Here is a 15,216-nt window from a genome sequence, read left to right as displayed (position 1 = left end):
ATAGATTTATCAGCAATAGTAAAGTTCACCTAAGCAAGAAATCTTCTTCAAAAACCTCAAAAGAAAATATGTCACTATTTCTTGCATAATCTGTCTCTCAATCTTTCAGGACAGTTTCTCTTTTTTGTTTTTCTCTTAAATTGTCTCTTTCAGTTTAGAAATCAGCGCTCAGACCTCCAAATTCCTGACCTCGCAATGACCTCAAAAATTTTCTAGTTGACAAGGTCCCTCAGCTAAGATACTTGAACTTTCTTACAGTTCTGATGTTCAAGCTATATGGACAGTAGCCCATAAATATTTGTTTTATGGTTAGACTGTTCCCCTAAAAAGAATCCCAGCAGGACAGAACCAGAAAGAGTTATAAATGTTCTAAGTTTCTTCCTGATCCTATAAAAACACCAACTGAAATATTTTCTTTTCTAAAGATAAATAATTCAGGAGAAAAAAATTAGTTTCAAATAGCTGATTAAAATCAGACCTGCCTGACTTTTTACATGCTCTGAGAACTTCCTCAACTAAGTTAAATATATAATAATCTTGTACGATTCCAAGAAAACAAAAACAGGACTGATATTCTGGCCAACAGCACAGGACAAAATAGTATGCCATGAGAAATCAGTATCACAGAATAATCAAACATATTGCTGTTACATATACTAGTAATAAAAAGGATTTGTCCCACAGTAAAAGAAACCTTTCTGTTTTATTTAACCCAGCCTATTAACATCTTGTGGGGTATATTTTGGGATATGCCAGTATAAAAACACATGTAAAAATTGACCAAATTAAAGGATGTTCAATAAAATCTACTGCCTACATGAAGCTGTTAACACAACCATGGATGAAAAAAGGAAAATCAGACATTCTACGATAAGAAAACATAGTAAGGATATAAGGGATAGAAAAGCAAAGTATTCTGTTGTTTCTTTACAAACAAAAGACAGTGTCTATCAATGAATGCTCATCATATATCATTTGTACTATTACTGCAATTTTACTCTTAAGTTATTCTAAAGTCCACTCAAAATGCTTGAAGCAGCAAGTACTTTAATCAATAAAATCTACCATAAGCCTCCATTTTCCATGCAGTTAACAAGCATACTGATGTAGAAATACTACATAACGGAAATCTGTGGAACAAAGTTATATCTGTTTGTACGGCTTACAGCAAGAATAATTGAGAATGGGTTTTCCTTGTGCTGAAGTTCTAAAATGTTATAGTCTTGCATCATACTGAGCCAGAAGGCCAGAATGCAGCTAAAGTATACAGATGACATGGGAGCACGTTTAAAAGACTATGCCTATTTGACCCCATTAGCACAAGCTGAAATGATGTGGGGTCCAATACTAAATACGTTAATTTATTTATACTCAGCCTTTTTGAAAATGCATCTCTCTGAGGAATTACACAATGCAAGATAAAAAGATAGATCTCTTTTGCTACAGGAAAGATGTGTATCTTACCAGCCTGGGGTCAAAAACATTACCTTTAGGGGCTTGATGGAATTAGAAAATAGCAGTTATATTCACTTATTTCTCATCTTGTTATATTTGGAAAGATCTGAAAACAATTTTTTCTGAATTACAAAGGCTGAAAAATGTTCTATTGAGGGTAATATAACCCATAATATAACATTTACTCAGCCTTTCTAATTACTCCATCAAGAACAGTTGATCACTAGAGATAATTTATAAGCAGAGGGGGTTGCCAATGGCACCCTTTACTGACAGATATTGTTTATGGGAGATGCATGGAGTACTACTAGATTCTTACTAAGAAGCAAGCAAGAGAATATACTTACTCTCTTTGGGCTTACAAGAAAAACAACAGAAGACTGCCTTTTACTGCCCAAGAGGCCATTAATGGCTTGCAGCATGTTAAAAAGAAATGTCTCATACTAAGAAAAAGATTTATAAATAAGTGACATGGCAGAAAAATGGATGGTTCAGTTCATACTAGCTAGATAATTTGTATATTGTCAACAGCTGGACACTTAATTCTATATTAGTACAACTTTCTTTTCCATCAATGTAGTTCAAGGTTAAAAATAAGGGAGATATAGGGAATTGTGTAAATATGGTATTATCTTAATATAAAATCTAAGAGTCAGAAACTTTTACAAAAGAATTGATAAAACAAAAATCATTAATCTTAAAATATAATTATAGATTAATCAAAAAAGGATTTTAAGAATAGAACTAAAATAGCAAAGAATAATAATTTAACCATTATTTACATGGCTAAAGTACTATAAAAATTTTCTATGTAGATTTGAATGCTTTTTCCTTTCAAAAAATGTCTTGCAATTGCTGATGTCCTCATGTCAAAACAATGCCACTCCAACCAGAAGCCCATCAAACACTTCAAGTTTGCTGCAAGCCTTGCTCATATCTAACCTCATACGGAAAGCAGCCTACAGAGAATAAAGAACAGTCAGCTCAACACTGGTCACCTTTTGATCGTCATTTCTTTGTCCTGCTTTGCTCTTTATCTTGCTAAGTTTCATTTCTACTTTTAACATAATGTCATATCTCATTTGGAGATTTTTTTTCACTCAATCAACAGAGATTATCTTTGCTGCCACTGCTCCTCATTTGATGTATTTCACTAAGACCCTATATACATTCTTTCCTCTGTAGTCTACAGGATTCATGGCCAGACACTGCTTACTCATTCTGGTAGATCTTCTTACGCCTGCAAAGAAGACCAATACCTCAAGGCCACTTTACTATTTTGCTTTCTCTTAGTGGTGACTATTAACCAGTTGACTTGTTTTCAACAACTTTTTCTTGAATTTTTGATAAGTGCAAAATAAAAGGATGATCAAGAAAGACAAGTCAACAGAATATCCTAGACAAATTCATGTTGTATGTTCTTTGAGGACAGAAGCATCTGACTTTGTTTACCTTCAAAATTCTAGTGCCTAGCAGACTGCCAAAAATATGTTTGTGGATTTAATGAATAAATTACTGAATAAATGAACATCTACCCAGAAAGATTAACTTATAAACTTTTCATAAACTCTTACTATATGTAAAGAGGCAATAAAAGGAGCTAAGATAAAAAGACAGTTCTTGCCTTCAAGAGCTTCCACGTAGGATGGAAGAAAACTTGAACAAATAACTATTAATAAAAGCTATGAAAGAGTTAGATATAAAGAAATATGAGATAATATTATCTCTGTAGTGGCCACAAAGGCTGTTTTGTGACAGAACACTAAACCTATTCCTTCATGACCTTAGAAATTATATATATGCTACCCGACCTCAGAAATTATATATACGCTATCTTATGTAACTTCCTATTGTGACTACGGTCACTGAGATTCCATGCAATAGCAGAAAAATATTAATACTAGCAAAAAATATTTTACTTTATAACACTCACATGAATTCACCCATTATTGCAAAAGAAAGAAAAAGTGAGAATTTAGTCAATTAAGATATTTTGTAACAAAAGTAAGTATGGTATATAAAAAGCTCTTTTTTAAAAGTAATAAACTACCTAATCTTCCACAGACCTATGCAACACATTAAGGTTGTATAAGTAGTATCATTATAGTTAAGAACAGTTTATAAAAGAATAAGAAGGGCAACCAAAATGTACCCATGTCCAAGGCATTCCTGGCAGTGGGTTGTATGCTACCACCTAGGTTTCCTGTGTTGGGTAGGAATACAGTGTATATAGAATGGGTCTCACTTATTAACTCCTTTATCAATTGGACATCAGCATCTCAGTTGGTTATGCTGATAATTCCCTGCACTATACTATAAACAAGAAAATAAATATACCACTTATTAATATTTCTCATGAGAAGAAAAAGTTTAATGCAAAGAATGATAATATATTTATGTTTTTAAAATGAGGTAATAAAATAAGCCCTATCTTTATTAACAGAAAACAATGATAGGATATATCCTAAACCTTGTTACCTAAACCTTGTTATTACCTAGTAGTAATAGCACTGCTCTAAGTCAAAAGATAGTGAAATAATTCATTTATCTGAAGTGGAATTAGACCTGGCACACTATCAAGACTATCCAGGAATAGGCATCTGGACAGGCAAAGGTCTAAACACAGTGTATAAAAGTTTAAAACCAATTTTCCTCCATAATCAATATCAACATATCTGCAGTCATTTGCATACTTACCACACTGACTGAATTTCTCTTTTAGTTTCTGCCAAGTCAAGTCAAAAGGTAGCTAGAATGAAAAGAGGTATTAGTAACATATATACAAGAAAAAAAAGAATTTCAATTATCCTTAATATTTATTTGCTTACATTTCTGACAAATATCTGGTTGCCTTTGGAGCCTATTCTCTCTCTCATTCCGCTTCCCATTGGACCCGATAAAAATCCTCGATCCATATCGATGCTCCTTTCCAGTATAGCTCCTATACCTGGTCCCATTCTATCAAAGCTGGAACTCATCCGGTCCAGTCCCATCCCCATTCCTCCAGTCACACTGTTCATGCCACCCATTCCACCACCTAGATTTTCAAGAAAGGACGGGGGGATTTGGGAATTTTGTGTTTTTGTTTCAAAAACATAAGGAAAAGGAGAAGAGGAGAAAGGAGGAAAAGAGGAGATAATCATTTTTGAGAAAGAAGGGGGAAAATTAATTTGTTTATATAATTAAATAATATACAAACATAAAATTATTTTCATACAGATAACAACTTTCCAAAGAACAGAATTTGCTTAAGTATACATTTAGTTAGCTGAGAAATTCTAGCCACTGTATAAATACATTATACATATATAACTGTATAAAATTATATTCTGATCATTAATATATAAATACATAAATCCTCTACCAATCACTGCTTCCAATAACGTGACAGTTGTTCTTATCCTTATTTTTATTTTCCAATATCAAGCATAATAATTGCTAGAATAAAGATACACAGAGATAAATTCAAATTATTACAACTCTAGCACTCCAGCCGCTCTCATCATACTCTCCTACAAGTAAATATTCCTTTCCTAGCTTATCTTTCACCTCAGCATCTTCACCTCTGTTTCCCAGTTTTTATTCTCATGGTAATTCAATAATCATAGCAATACATAACTTTTAATCTCAATATTATACAGAACTTGTCAAGGGAACAAAAAATGCTATCACTCCGTTAGCCAGAGCTTAAGAATTTAGCTCCGAACTCATACCTACTTCATTCTTATGCACTGACTTGATTTCCTGTCCTTTTCAATTACTCCCATCTTACTCATTATCAAACCTTTTGTCTTGTACGTAATATCCCCCAACACGGAAATTCTAAAAATTAACATCACCCTCAAATTGGCTTTTTGTGAATAACCAATATAAAATCAGGGAAACAGAAGTACAAACACTGAGATAAAAGAGGAAGGTAAGGAAGTTAGGACTAACAGGAAATGGCTGAGGCTAAAAGATGATGGAAAGAGGAATAAAATGAGGAGCAAGATACAATGGAAGTAGATGTCTTCAGCTGACAGGATATTAGAATTTACTCTTAGAAAAGTTTAAATAGGTTGTATTTTCTATTTGTGAAATTTCATCAATTAAAGGAAGTCAATAAAGTACGAAGAGCTCAGAGACATGTCCCAGTAAGCAAAAGAGGCTAAAAAAAAATAATAAATTATCCATGTATTCAGGCTTAATATAAGGCCTAAAAGGTAGTAGTGGAAATAGTCAGATGGGAGATTCAGCACTCCCCAGTGCCGCAACTACTCTTGATGCTATTACGGGAAAGGTTCAAGAGGAAAAGAATTAAGTACCTCTTTCAACCTTAGCCTGACTCAAGCTGAGGAGATGCCTAAGAGTGTTATATCTGCATTTACCAAAAGACATAGATGTTTACAAATAAAATAAGCTAGTCACTAATAGCTATTATAGAAAATAAGCAAGGAAACAAAGTTGGCGCTAAAGCAAAAGTTGTTCCTGACACATGATCAGAGAAATCCCCACATTCCTTAGTTGGAAAAAGGCTCTTGGATTGGCTGTTAACACATAGTTCAGAAATATCAAAGAAGTAAAATTCAAACAGTTAATTTAGAAATTTCAAACAATAATCAAACAGAAAGGCTTTGCTCAATTATCAAGGTTTCTCAATTATAGCAAGACACATTAACATATAAGAACAAAGTATTACTATACTACAATAACTACTCTTGCAAAGTCTTTGCAAGCACTCAAATATTACCGAATAAATTCTAGTAAAATTTAAACCTACTTATTCCAGATCCTACTGGACCCATGTTAGAAGCTCCTATTCTTCCTGCAAACCCTCCAATCATTGCACTGCCTAAACAAGGATGGAAAGATAATATACTAATTAATTTAAATAATCATACTTAAAAATTCCCAAGGTACTATGTGCTCTGATTTACAATAAATGAAAAGCATAAAGTTTTCTGAAAATAGAGTTCAAATATGTAAGATGTTGAAAAAGAGAGCTAGCATATTAAAATCCTTAAAGTGTTTTCTTCAGGTAATAAGTTGTATAAAACATTATGATTTTCTGATTTTTCACAAAAAAAGAGAAACCAAATTTCGAAAATTATAGCCTACAAAAAGAAAAGAAGTATGCAGCCAGCCCTACCAAGTCTACCAAAGGAATCTCCAAAGCCTCGATTTATTCCAATATCACCACGTCCAAAATCTCGCTCCATGCTACTAGTCATCGCACCACGGTACAGCTCTGAAAAAATTGTGCAACAAATTAACCCTTTTCAAATATATCAACATATGATGAAAACATTCACAAATGTATCTAAATTATGAAAAGACAGCATAAGTCACAAATACAAAATAGTCTGTCATTTACCCAATTTACCTCACATGCCACACATACCATCCCCATTCCCACCAGGCCTGTCCTTATCCCCTAGTGCCTATATGCCTTCTGAAGACATTTTTAGCACACATTCCTAAGTTATAGGGGGGAAATTTTAATAATAGGGAAAACTAAATGTGCACACACTTTCCACTGCATACATTTACCTACCTCCCATTCGGCCAACTCCTCCAAATCCTCCCATGCTATTCATTGCTTCCAGACCACCAAACCCTATTCCTATGGAATAAAGATTAATTTTGAGATCCTACTGTCAGTCATGTAGCTGAAAGGTACATTTTGTAAATGTTAAATCTCACCAGTAAGCTCTTCATCCACCCTACCTTGTGCAGCTACTTCTTAACACATCACCTTCCTTTAAGTATGTACCAGGCTCAATTTCTGCTAGCAGCCTTTAGAACATGAGCCAACAATAAACCATGACCTTTTTTTTCATGGAATTCTCAACACAGTTTCTAGTTTATTAAAAATGGTGATGGGTACATACAAAAAAACAAATCTTTATACATACCTCCTCCAATTCTATTCATTCCTCCAAAACCTGGACCATCCATTCCCATACCTCAAATAAAATACACAGTATGTACTTTAAGTATATTTTATTTTTATGACTAAAAGATGATATAATGCATTATAGCAAAATAGATACCACTGGTATAACCACAATGAAAAACTAGAGAAGCGGTAGGGTACAGGAGGCATGGTTTAAAGTGCTATGCCATAGCAGCTGTCTAATCATGAATCTTCAAAAAGGTTTCTTTGAACATTTATCAGACAAGAAAGCAAAATTCACTAGTAACACCCACAACGTTCAGTTAGCGAATATCTAGAACTAGGTAATCATTCACTTTTTTTTCCACAATAAACACAGAAATACTACTATCAATGATTTTTTTTTCCAGCATAGGCACAGAAATGGCATTACAGCAGATTTAGCAATCAGGCCAGAATGTAAGGACTCTCTAAACATGGCAGTTAAAAGAGCAGTAAAAAATTTTTAAATATAAATAGTATGTATTTAGGAAAGGGTAGGTAGGTGTGAGAGTCTAAGGGTAAGGGAGAAAACTTGTTTGGATCAGAATGATTATGATAATGAGCCTCATAATTTAAAGTGTGACTACAGCATCTCGACAAAAATAGGAATCTGATAGCATTTATTAGTCCATCAATTAAAACAGTAATTCACAAAGTATGGTCCAGGGACTCCTGAGGGTTCAATAGGTCAAAACTATTTAAGTCACCAAATACTACTAAGACATTATTTGATGTTTTACCCTCATTCTCTTGAGTTTAAGGTGTAATTTTCCAAAGACTATATGATGTACAATATCACAAAAAACTAAATGCAGAAACAGATATAACAGCAATATTAAGCCAAACATTAAAAAGATGTGTGGAAAGGTAAAACAATGCCACTCTTCTCACCAATTTCTTTTTTGCATTGAAAAATAGTTTATTTTCTTAAAGCTTTTATGTATGTTAACATGTAATGAGTTTATCATTTTTTAATATGTAATTTTTTTAATTTCTAATTTTTCATTTATAATACAGTAAATACTGGTAATTATAACTACGTAAACAAAGCATTTTTGGGTTCTCAACAAATTTTAAGATATAAAAGGGTCCTAACACCAAAGTTTAAAAACCAATCTCTAAAAATGAACTGTGAGTTCTTCCAGGTGAGCAGCCAAATAACTACTTGAAAAGCCACCTTCCCAACTGGATAAACAAATTTTAGTTGCCTATGATATGGTAGCATTTCAGCTACTCCATAAATACTGTTCATACATGATATATTCTCCTTCTGCCTTCAAGACATTTCAAAATCCAAAATGCTAAAAGACTAGCTACAACATAGCTGGCCCCAAAGAAACCCTCCTGACTTCTGCCTATCTCTTTCATGTTAGCTGTGCTCAAGGTTTCATTCCTTTTTCAGAATGAAGTGACACTGTAAATATCTAACTATTAATTAGAGTCCTTTAAACATTATTACAGACCACATCAATGGAGGTTTTATTAGCTAGCATATGTATCACTTAAAAAGAAAAGAGAAAGTTAGAATACTCACCACCTGGACCTAAACTTCCCATTACTCCACCTATGTTCAACTGGCTGGCACTAATAGGCTGTCCACCCGGACCAAGTCCCATCCCAATGCCTCCAAGACCACCTAAAACAAAAATGAGAACAATTATTACAAAGATCCATATATGATTAACTAATTGGTAATAAAATGTTTTAAAAAGCTATATACCTGTAGTAGTATCTCTAAAATTTCTGCAAATTTTCAAATAAAAGCACTGGTTCTTGTTTTTATCTAGAAAGTAGCACACTGAAGCCCGACTATAAAACCATTTATTAATGAGAAGTGTTTTATGAAATAAAACATGATATAATATAAAGTACACCTTATACCCCACTTAAAGGTATACTGAAAGGAATAATAAAATACCTAGAGGATTTTGAATAATATCATATCACCTTATATATGGCACACATATCTGCAAATGAGCATCTTGCCCAAATTTGTAGACCCACTTAAAATTTGATAATTACTTTTTAAATGGTTCAAATCAAACTAAAAAGTCAATAACCATAAATTTAACACTGAATAAGGCAAATATTATATTACCCAGTTTTCTCATTGATATAAATATTTATTTATATTTATATAGCACCTTAAGTGTTTCCACATCTATTGTCCATACAAGACGAATTTTTTTTTTTTTTTTTTTTTTTTTTGAGATGGAGTCTCGCTCTGTCACCCAGGCTGGAGTGCAGTGGCGCGCTCTAAGACGAAATTTTTGAGACCTTAGGTTACTTGCATAATGACATGTAGCTGATTTTAAGACTTTGGTCTTTGCCGTCAAACTGCACAACAAAGACCAAAGTCTTAAAATCAGCTACCGGGAAGGACAGATTACTTATAAAGAAAGGACTATTCAACAAATAGCTGACTTAATAGCAACAGTGTAAACATGAAGACTGTAGAATACTTTCAAAGTGCTTAGAGAAAACAATTATCGATCTTTATACAAGTTAAACTATATTTGAAGACACTTAAAACCCAAAATTGAGAGAATTTACTAATAAAAGATCCTCACTTAAAAGAGCTTCTAACATATACGCTTCAGAGGAAAAAAATTAGTGCCAGAGTCTATAAAAGCAGTGGAGTGATGACACAAGAAAATGGTAAATAACATTGTCTAATTTGCAGGACAAAAAAAAAAATAGTACAGAACTAATAATACAGAACTAAAACACTGAGCAATGATAGTATAATTAATTCAGTAGGAAAGTGACTGCATCCAAAGATCACTCTACTATTACATAAAAGAAAAATTATATTAACTTCAGGCTTCATAGAAATATTAAAATATCCAGAACAATCCAAGATAGGAGAAAAATAAGTATTTGTAAGACAGAAAAATAAGACACAAAACAATATGATGGAAATTAATCCAAATGAACCAATGCATGTGAAGAAATTGAACTCCTCAATTTCATGGGGAAAAAAACTATCAAAGCGATTTTTTTAAAAAGCCTAAGCCCAGCAATAACACTGTTTATAACGGGCATGCCTAAAACAGTAAAAAAATAGGAAAAATGTACCAGGCAAGTACTAAACAAAATAAAGCTGCTATACTTACATTAAAATGAGACCAAAGACTCAAAGTAATTACTAGAGAAAAAAATCACCCTATAAAATTTTTGATTCACTAGGAAAATACATCAATTCTAATCTAGATGCACCTACTAAGCTAGCTTAAAAATATTTAAGTAAAAACAAGAAAAAGTAGACAAATCCACTATTCTATTGGGCAATTTTACCAGACACATAAGATAATAAGATAAACAGTGTTACAGCAGAAAAAATTATTAGATCTAAGACAATTTAAATGATTAACAAACTTGACTTAATGAACATATATAGATCACTGCACTCACCAACTATACCCAGAATACTAAGAAAAATGTGCCATATGGTAGGCCATCCATAAGTCCAAATTAATTCCAAAGAATCACACTCAAATATAAGCCATGTTCTCTGACCACATTGAAATGAAAAAGTACAAAGGAAAAAAAAAACTCATACATTTGGAAATTGAAAACTTCTATTTTCAAATACATGGCTCAATAAAAAATCATAATGGTAATTTTTTTTTTTTTTTTTTTTTTGAGACAGTCTCCCTCTGTCACCCAGGCTGGAGTGCAGGGGAGCGATCTCAGCTCACTGCAACCTCTGCCTCCCAGGTTCAAGAAATTCTCCTGCCTTAGTCTCCTGAGTAACTGGGACTACAGGCATGTGCCACCATGCCTGGCTAATTTTTTTTGTATTTTTAGTAGAGACGCAGTTTCGCCATGTTGGCCAGGCTGATCTCGAACTCCTAACCTCAAGTGATCCACCCTCCTCGGCCTCCCAAAGTGCTGGGATTACAGGTGTTAGCCACCATGCCTGGTCCATAATGGTAATTTTTAAATATTCTAAAAACTGACCCATCATAAAAATGCTCTATAGCAAAACCCATGTACTAACTTTATAGTCATAACTGCTTATATTAGAAAGGAAAAGCTACCAATTTAAAGCAAGCATTCAACTTAAGCAGTTAGGACAAAAACAAACTAAACCCCAATAAATAAAAGGAAAAAATAATAAGGCTAAGTGTAGAAATTCAAAATACAAAACACCCAAATTCAGTTATTTGAATACACTATTAAAACTGACAAATTTCTAACAAAATTAACCAAGAAAAAAATAAAAATTGCAAACATTCAGAATTTTTAAAGCAGAAACATAGATGTAGCAAAAACTTAAGAGATAATTTAAGCCAAAATATTTGAAAATGAATGAAAATAGAAAAAATCCTTAGAAAAATAGAAATTACAAAAATTGACTCAAAAAATGATAGAAAATATAAACCATCAGTAGTTAAAAACTTCCCAGAAACAACAGAGGAAGGCCAGTTTTACACATAATTTCTAGCAAATATAAAGAGAACATATAATTCTGATAAAAAATAGCAAATACTTTCCAACTTAATACACAATAACTAAAAATTAAAATAACCTAAAAAACAGAAAAACGTATAAAATGTGGTATCAGCAGTTAAAATGAAGAAACTAGAGCTACATCTATCAACATAAATGAATCTCAAAAACAATTTTAAACAAAAAAAGCAAGTTACATAATACATTATGATATCACTCAAACAAAATTTTAAACCCAACGAAACAATTCCCTATGTTTATGGATATACAAATGTGTAGTCAAACTATTAAAACCTAAATGATAAATACTCTATCCATAAGTTGTTTCCTCTGGGTAAGGGAGATGGGGAAGCTCCATTTTACCTGTAAAATTTTATTTATTTTAAAGAAAAAAAAATCTACAACAAGTATGGCATATGATAAATATATGAGTAATTTTACTTTTGTCTGTATATTTAAGATTTCTTATAAGAATACTTTAAAAAACAGAGAAGATGCAGTGAAATAGTAAAAACAATAGCTAATATTTATTGAGGGTTTACATTATGCCAAAATGATTCTAAGTGCTTTACATATATTAATTCATGTAATACTCATGTCAACCCCATGAAGTAGACACTATTATTATTCCCACTTTTCAAAGGAGGCACTGAAACACATAATACAATAAGTATATTACACTGTTATAGTCATTTGGAAAACAATTTGATAACACTAACCCATGAGAACTGTAAATCTACTTCAGAATATCTGTCTGAAGGAAGTACCCAAAAACATTACAAAGATTTGTGAACAAAAAGGCATGTGTTACTCTGTAGTTACTTGAAATAAAATAAAAGTTAAAACACCTAAAATACAGAACAGTGAAATAGTTATGGAACATCTATATGATAGACAATTATACTACCAATAAAAATATTTGAAAAGAATTTTCAACATGAAAAAACGCTTATACTCTAATGTTAAACAAAAAATAATTCAAAATTATTTTTGTTCCCAACTATGTAAAAAATATACATAACAGGCTAGAAGAAAATACACAAAAATGTTATAATGAGGTTACCCACAGATGGTGAAATTACAAAGGACTTTTTTTCCTTCAAGTGTATACATTTACCAAACATTTTAGAATGTATTGCTGATTAGTCAGGAAAAGTTACCAAAAAGAAAAAAAAAATGGCACGTTACACTTATCTTCTCAGTCTTCCTAATCAATAGCGCCAAACTATCTTCATAACTCCAAACTAATCCCAAATTGTGAGAAACTAGGACGTAGGCACAAAAACAAAGTTTTGCTTAGCACATAATAAAACAAACCAAAAAAAGCCTATGTTGTTTCTCATAATAGCTTTTACTTACGTGGTAATTGTGGTGTTTTACCATCATGTGAACGGTACTCTTCATGAGGAACAGACTTGTCATCCTAATTGCAAGACAGTTTATAATATGGTTAACATATTACCACAAAGAACTGTAATGTAGAAGAGAGCCAATAAAAGATTTGAAGAGGTTGGAGGTTGAAGTGATATACAGGAACTCACCATTTTCACATGCATAGGTCTATCAAATAAAAACTGCCCATTGAACATAGCTGTTGGTTCAGTCAAGGAAAGTCAGTTAAGATAACTATAAAATCATAACAGAACACAAACTAATTTTTAATAATCTTAGCGGCCAACTATCTCTGATATTTTAATTAACATCTTCAATACTTATTGGTATTAGCCACTTTCATATACTCAAAAAAATATTCAATTCTTTGCTTTATGGTTTTATGTCATCAATAAGATGTATTTTTAATTCAACCATTGAAAAAAGTAAACTTGTATGGTTTCACTTAAAGTAACTGCATTAATATACAATGGATTACACAATTGTTAAATGCATGTATACAATTAATTGTGGTAGGAAGAGAGAAAAGAAAAAACTTCATACCAGCCCTGTACAATATGGCCAATTCAAGTTTTAAGAGTGACTTTAATACTTGGACCTAGTAAGGGTTTTATTTGCTGGAGACTAAAGTCTAACACACATCTCTAAGCCAGGCAAACCTTAAATTCAATTACCCCCCACCAAAAAAAAGGTGGTATTATGCTTCTTCAACCTCATAGACAATGCTGAAATGTAAATCAGGATACAAATTGCTTGAACTGCTTCAATTGCTTGCTCAAAAGTGACAGTGCCCATTCCTCTGCTCTTGCCATCTTTGTCTTCTTTAATATCTGCCCGCTTCACAGTTCCAGCTATGCTGAACACTTCCTTTAGCTTCTTCCAACCAACTTTGAAGTCAAGCTTAATATGAAATTTTATAAAGTTACATACCTAATAAATCCGTCTCCCCAACTGTAAATACAAAAGAATCTTTTCTAAACTCTTAAAACCATAAAGAACTATAATTCTAGTTCAACAATATATTGATAATGTTCAAACTTAAAAACATCTTCAGTTGTTTAAAATCATTTAAGCTACATTGTTCCTTATCCTTATTTTTTTTTAATTTCCAAAATCATCTCTCAACTGCTCAAACCTGTTTTGTACATTTGAAACTTGCATATCTATTTTTACCAAGAGAAATCCAGATTTTGAAAAGTATTGTTTTCACTGACTTTCAAATGCTTAGAACAAATGACAAACCAACTATGGCATGCATATTCACAAATATCAAAGCTACAAAAAAGAAATAAATTCACCAATATAAACCAAAACACACATAATCTCAAGAACTGCTTGAATGTGTATAAACTGTACAGTTCCATGTTTAAAAAATCCAAACAGTTGTATTTAAACTCTAACCTTGTGTGTGTCTGTGTGTGTGTATATATATATACGTATGTCTATGACAATTGATTTTGAGTTTACAATAATTACTGTTTCACTTACTTTAGTTAAAAATAAGCAAAATGTTCTATAAACCTATAACTCATTCATTTAATCAAATTATCTAATTATCTATCTGAATGACCAATTTTAGACTAAAGCTTGAACTTACATTGGCAACAAAAATTGTGGAACCAAGTCTACCGGCCTGCAAATTACTGATGACTTCAGGAGGAATGTTTGGATTGTTGAGAATGGAAGGTGGTAAATTCATCAACCCTGATCCCATATCAGGGACATGTCCTCCTGGAAATGATCCTCCTGTTCGCTGCAATGCCCTACGAGCATTTTCTCCATCAGGATCCTGTAACACACATTGAATGTTAAATTCTGCTAAATACATCAGTAATTCTACATAATTAAAATAACAACTTAAAATTCTACAGTAGCTATCCCGTCTGGCTCAAATTATTGACCCTCTTGAGAGTGAGCTTTTTTCTCATCCAGAGAATTGAGTCCCATAAAAACCTGTGGATAGACAAAAGATTTCAGCCTCCAGAGATGTCAGTTAA

At 32.4% G+C, this 15,216-nt stretch overlaps 1 protein-coding gene across 2 annotated transcripts in view; it reads right to left on the bottom strand.

The window, feature by feature from the left end:
* Positions 1–15,216, bottom strand: part of MYEF2 (myelin expression factor 2) — a 38,904-nt gene that overhangs the window by 5,436 nt on the left and 18,252 nt on the right. The window contains exons 6-16 of one of the 2 annotated variants that reach the window (XM_055279023.2): positions 14,817–15,008; positions 13,966–14,119; positions 13,369–13,418; positions 13,187–13,250; positions 8,907–9,008; positions 7,350–7,400; positions 6,989–7,057; positions 6,584–6,682; positions 6,215–6,286; positions 4,284–4,492; positions 4,153–4,204 (exon numbers count right to left, since the gene is read on the bottom strand). In XM_055279023.2, the coding sequence (XP_055134998.1) occupies positions 4,153–4,204; positions 4,284–4,492; positions 6,215–6,286; positions 6,584–6,682; positions 6,989–7,057; positions 7,350–7,400; positions 8,907–9,008; positions 13,187–13,250; positions 13,369–13,418; positions 13,966–14,119; positions 14,817–15,008 (1,114 nt within the window). The remainder of the gene's footprint in view (positions 1–4,152; positions 4,205–4,283; positions 4,493–6,214; positions 6,287–6,583; positions 6,683–6,988; positions 7,058–7,349; positions 7,401–8,906; positions 9,009–13,186; positions 13,251–13,368; positions 13,419–13,965; positions 14,120–14,816; positions 15,009–15,216) is intronic. The other variant, XM_055279025.2, reaches the window with a different exon arrangement.

This window comes from Symphalangus syndactylus, chromosome 5 (genome assembly GCF_028878055.3).
Source record: "Symphalangus syndactylus isolate Jambi chromosome 5, NHGRI_mSymSyn1-v2.1_pri, whole genome shotgun sequence".
In the NCBI taxonomy this organism is placed as follows: Eukaryota; Metazoa; Chordata; class Mammalia; order Primates; family Hylobatidae; genus Symphalangus; species Symphalangus syndactylus.
This window is presented reverse-complemented; position numbering and strand designations above follow the sequence as displayed.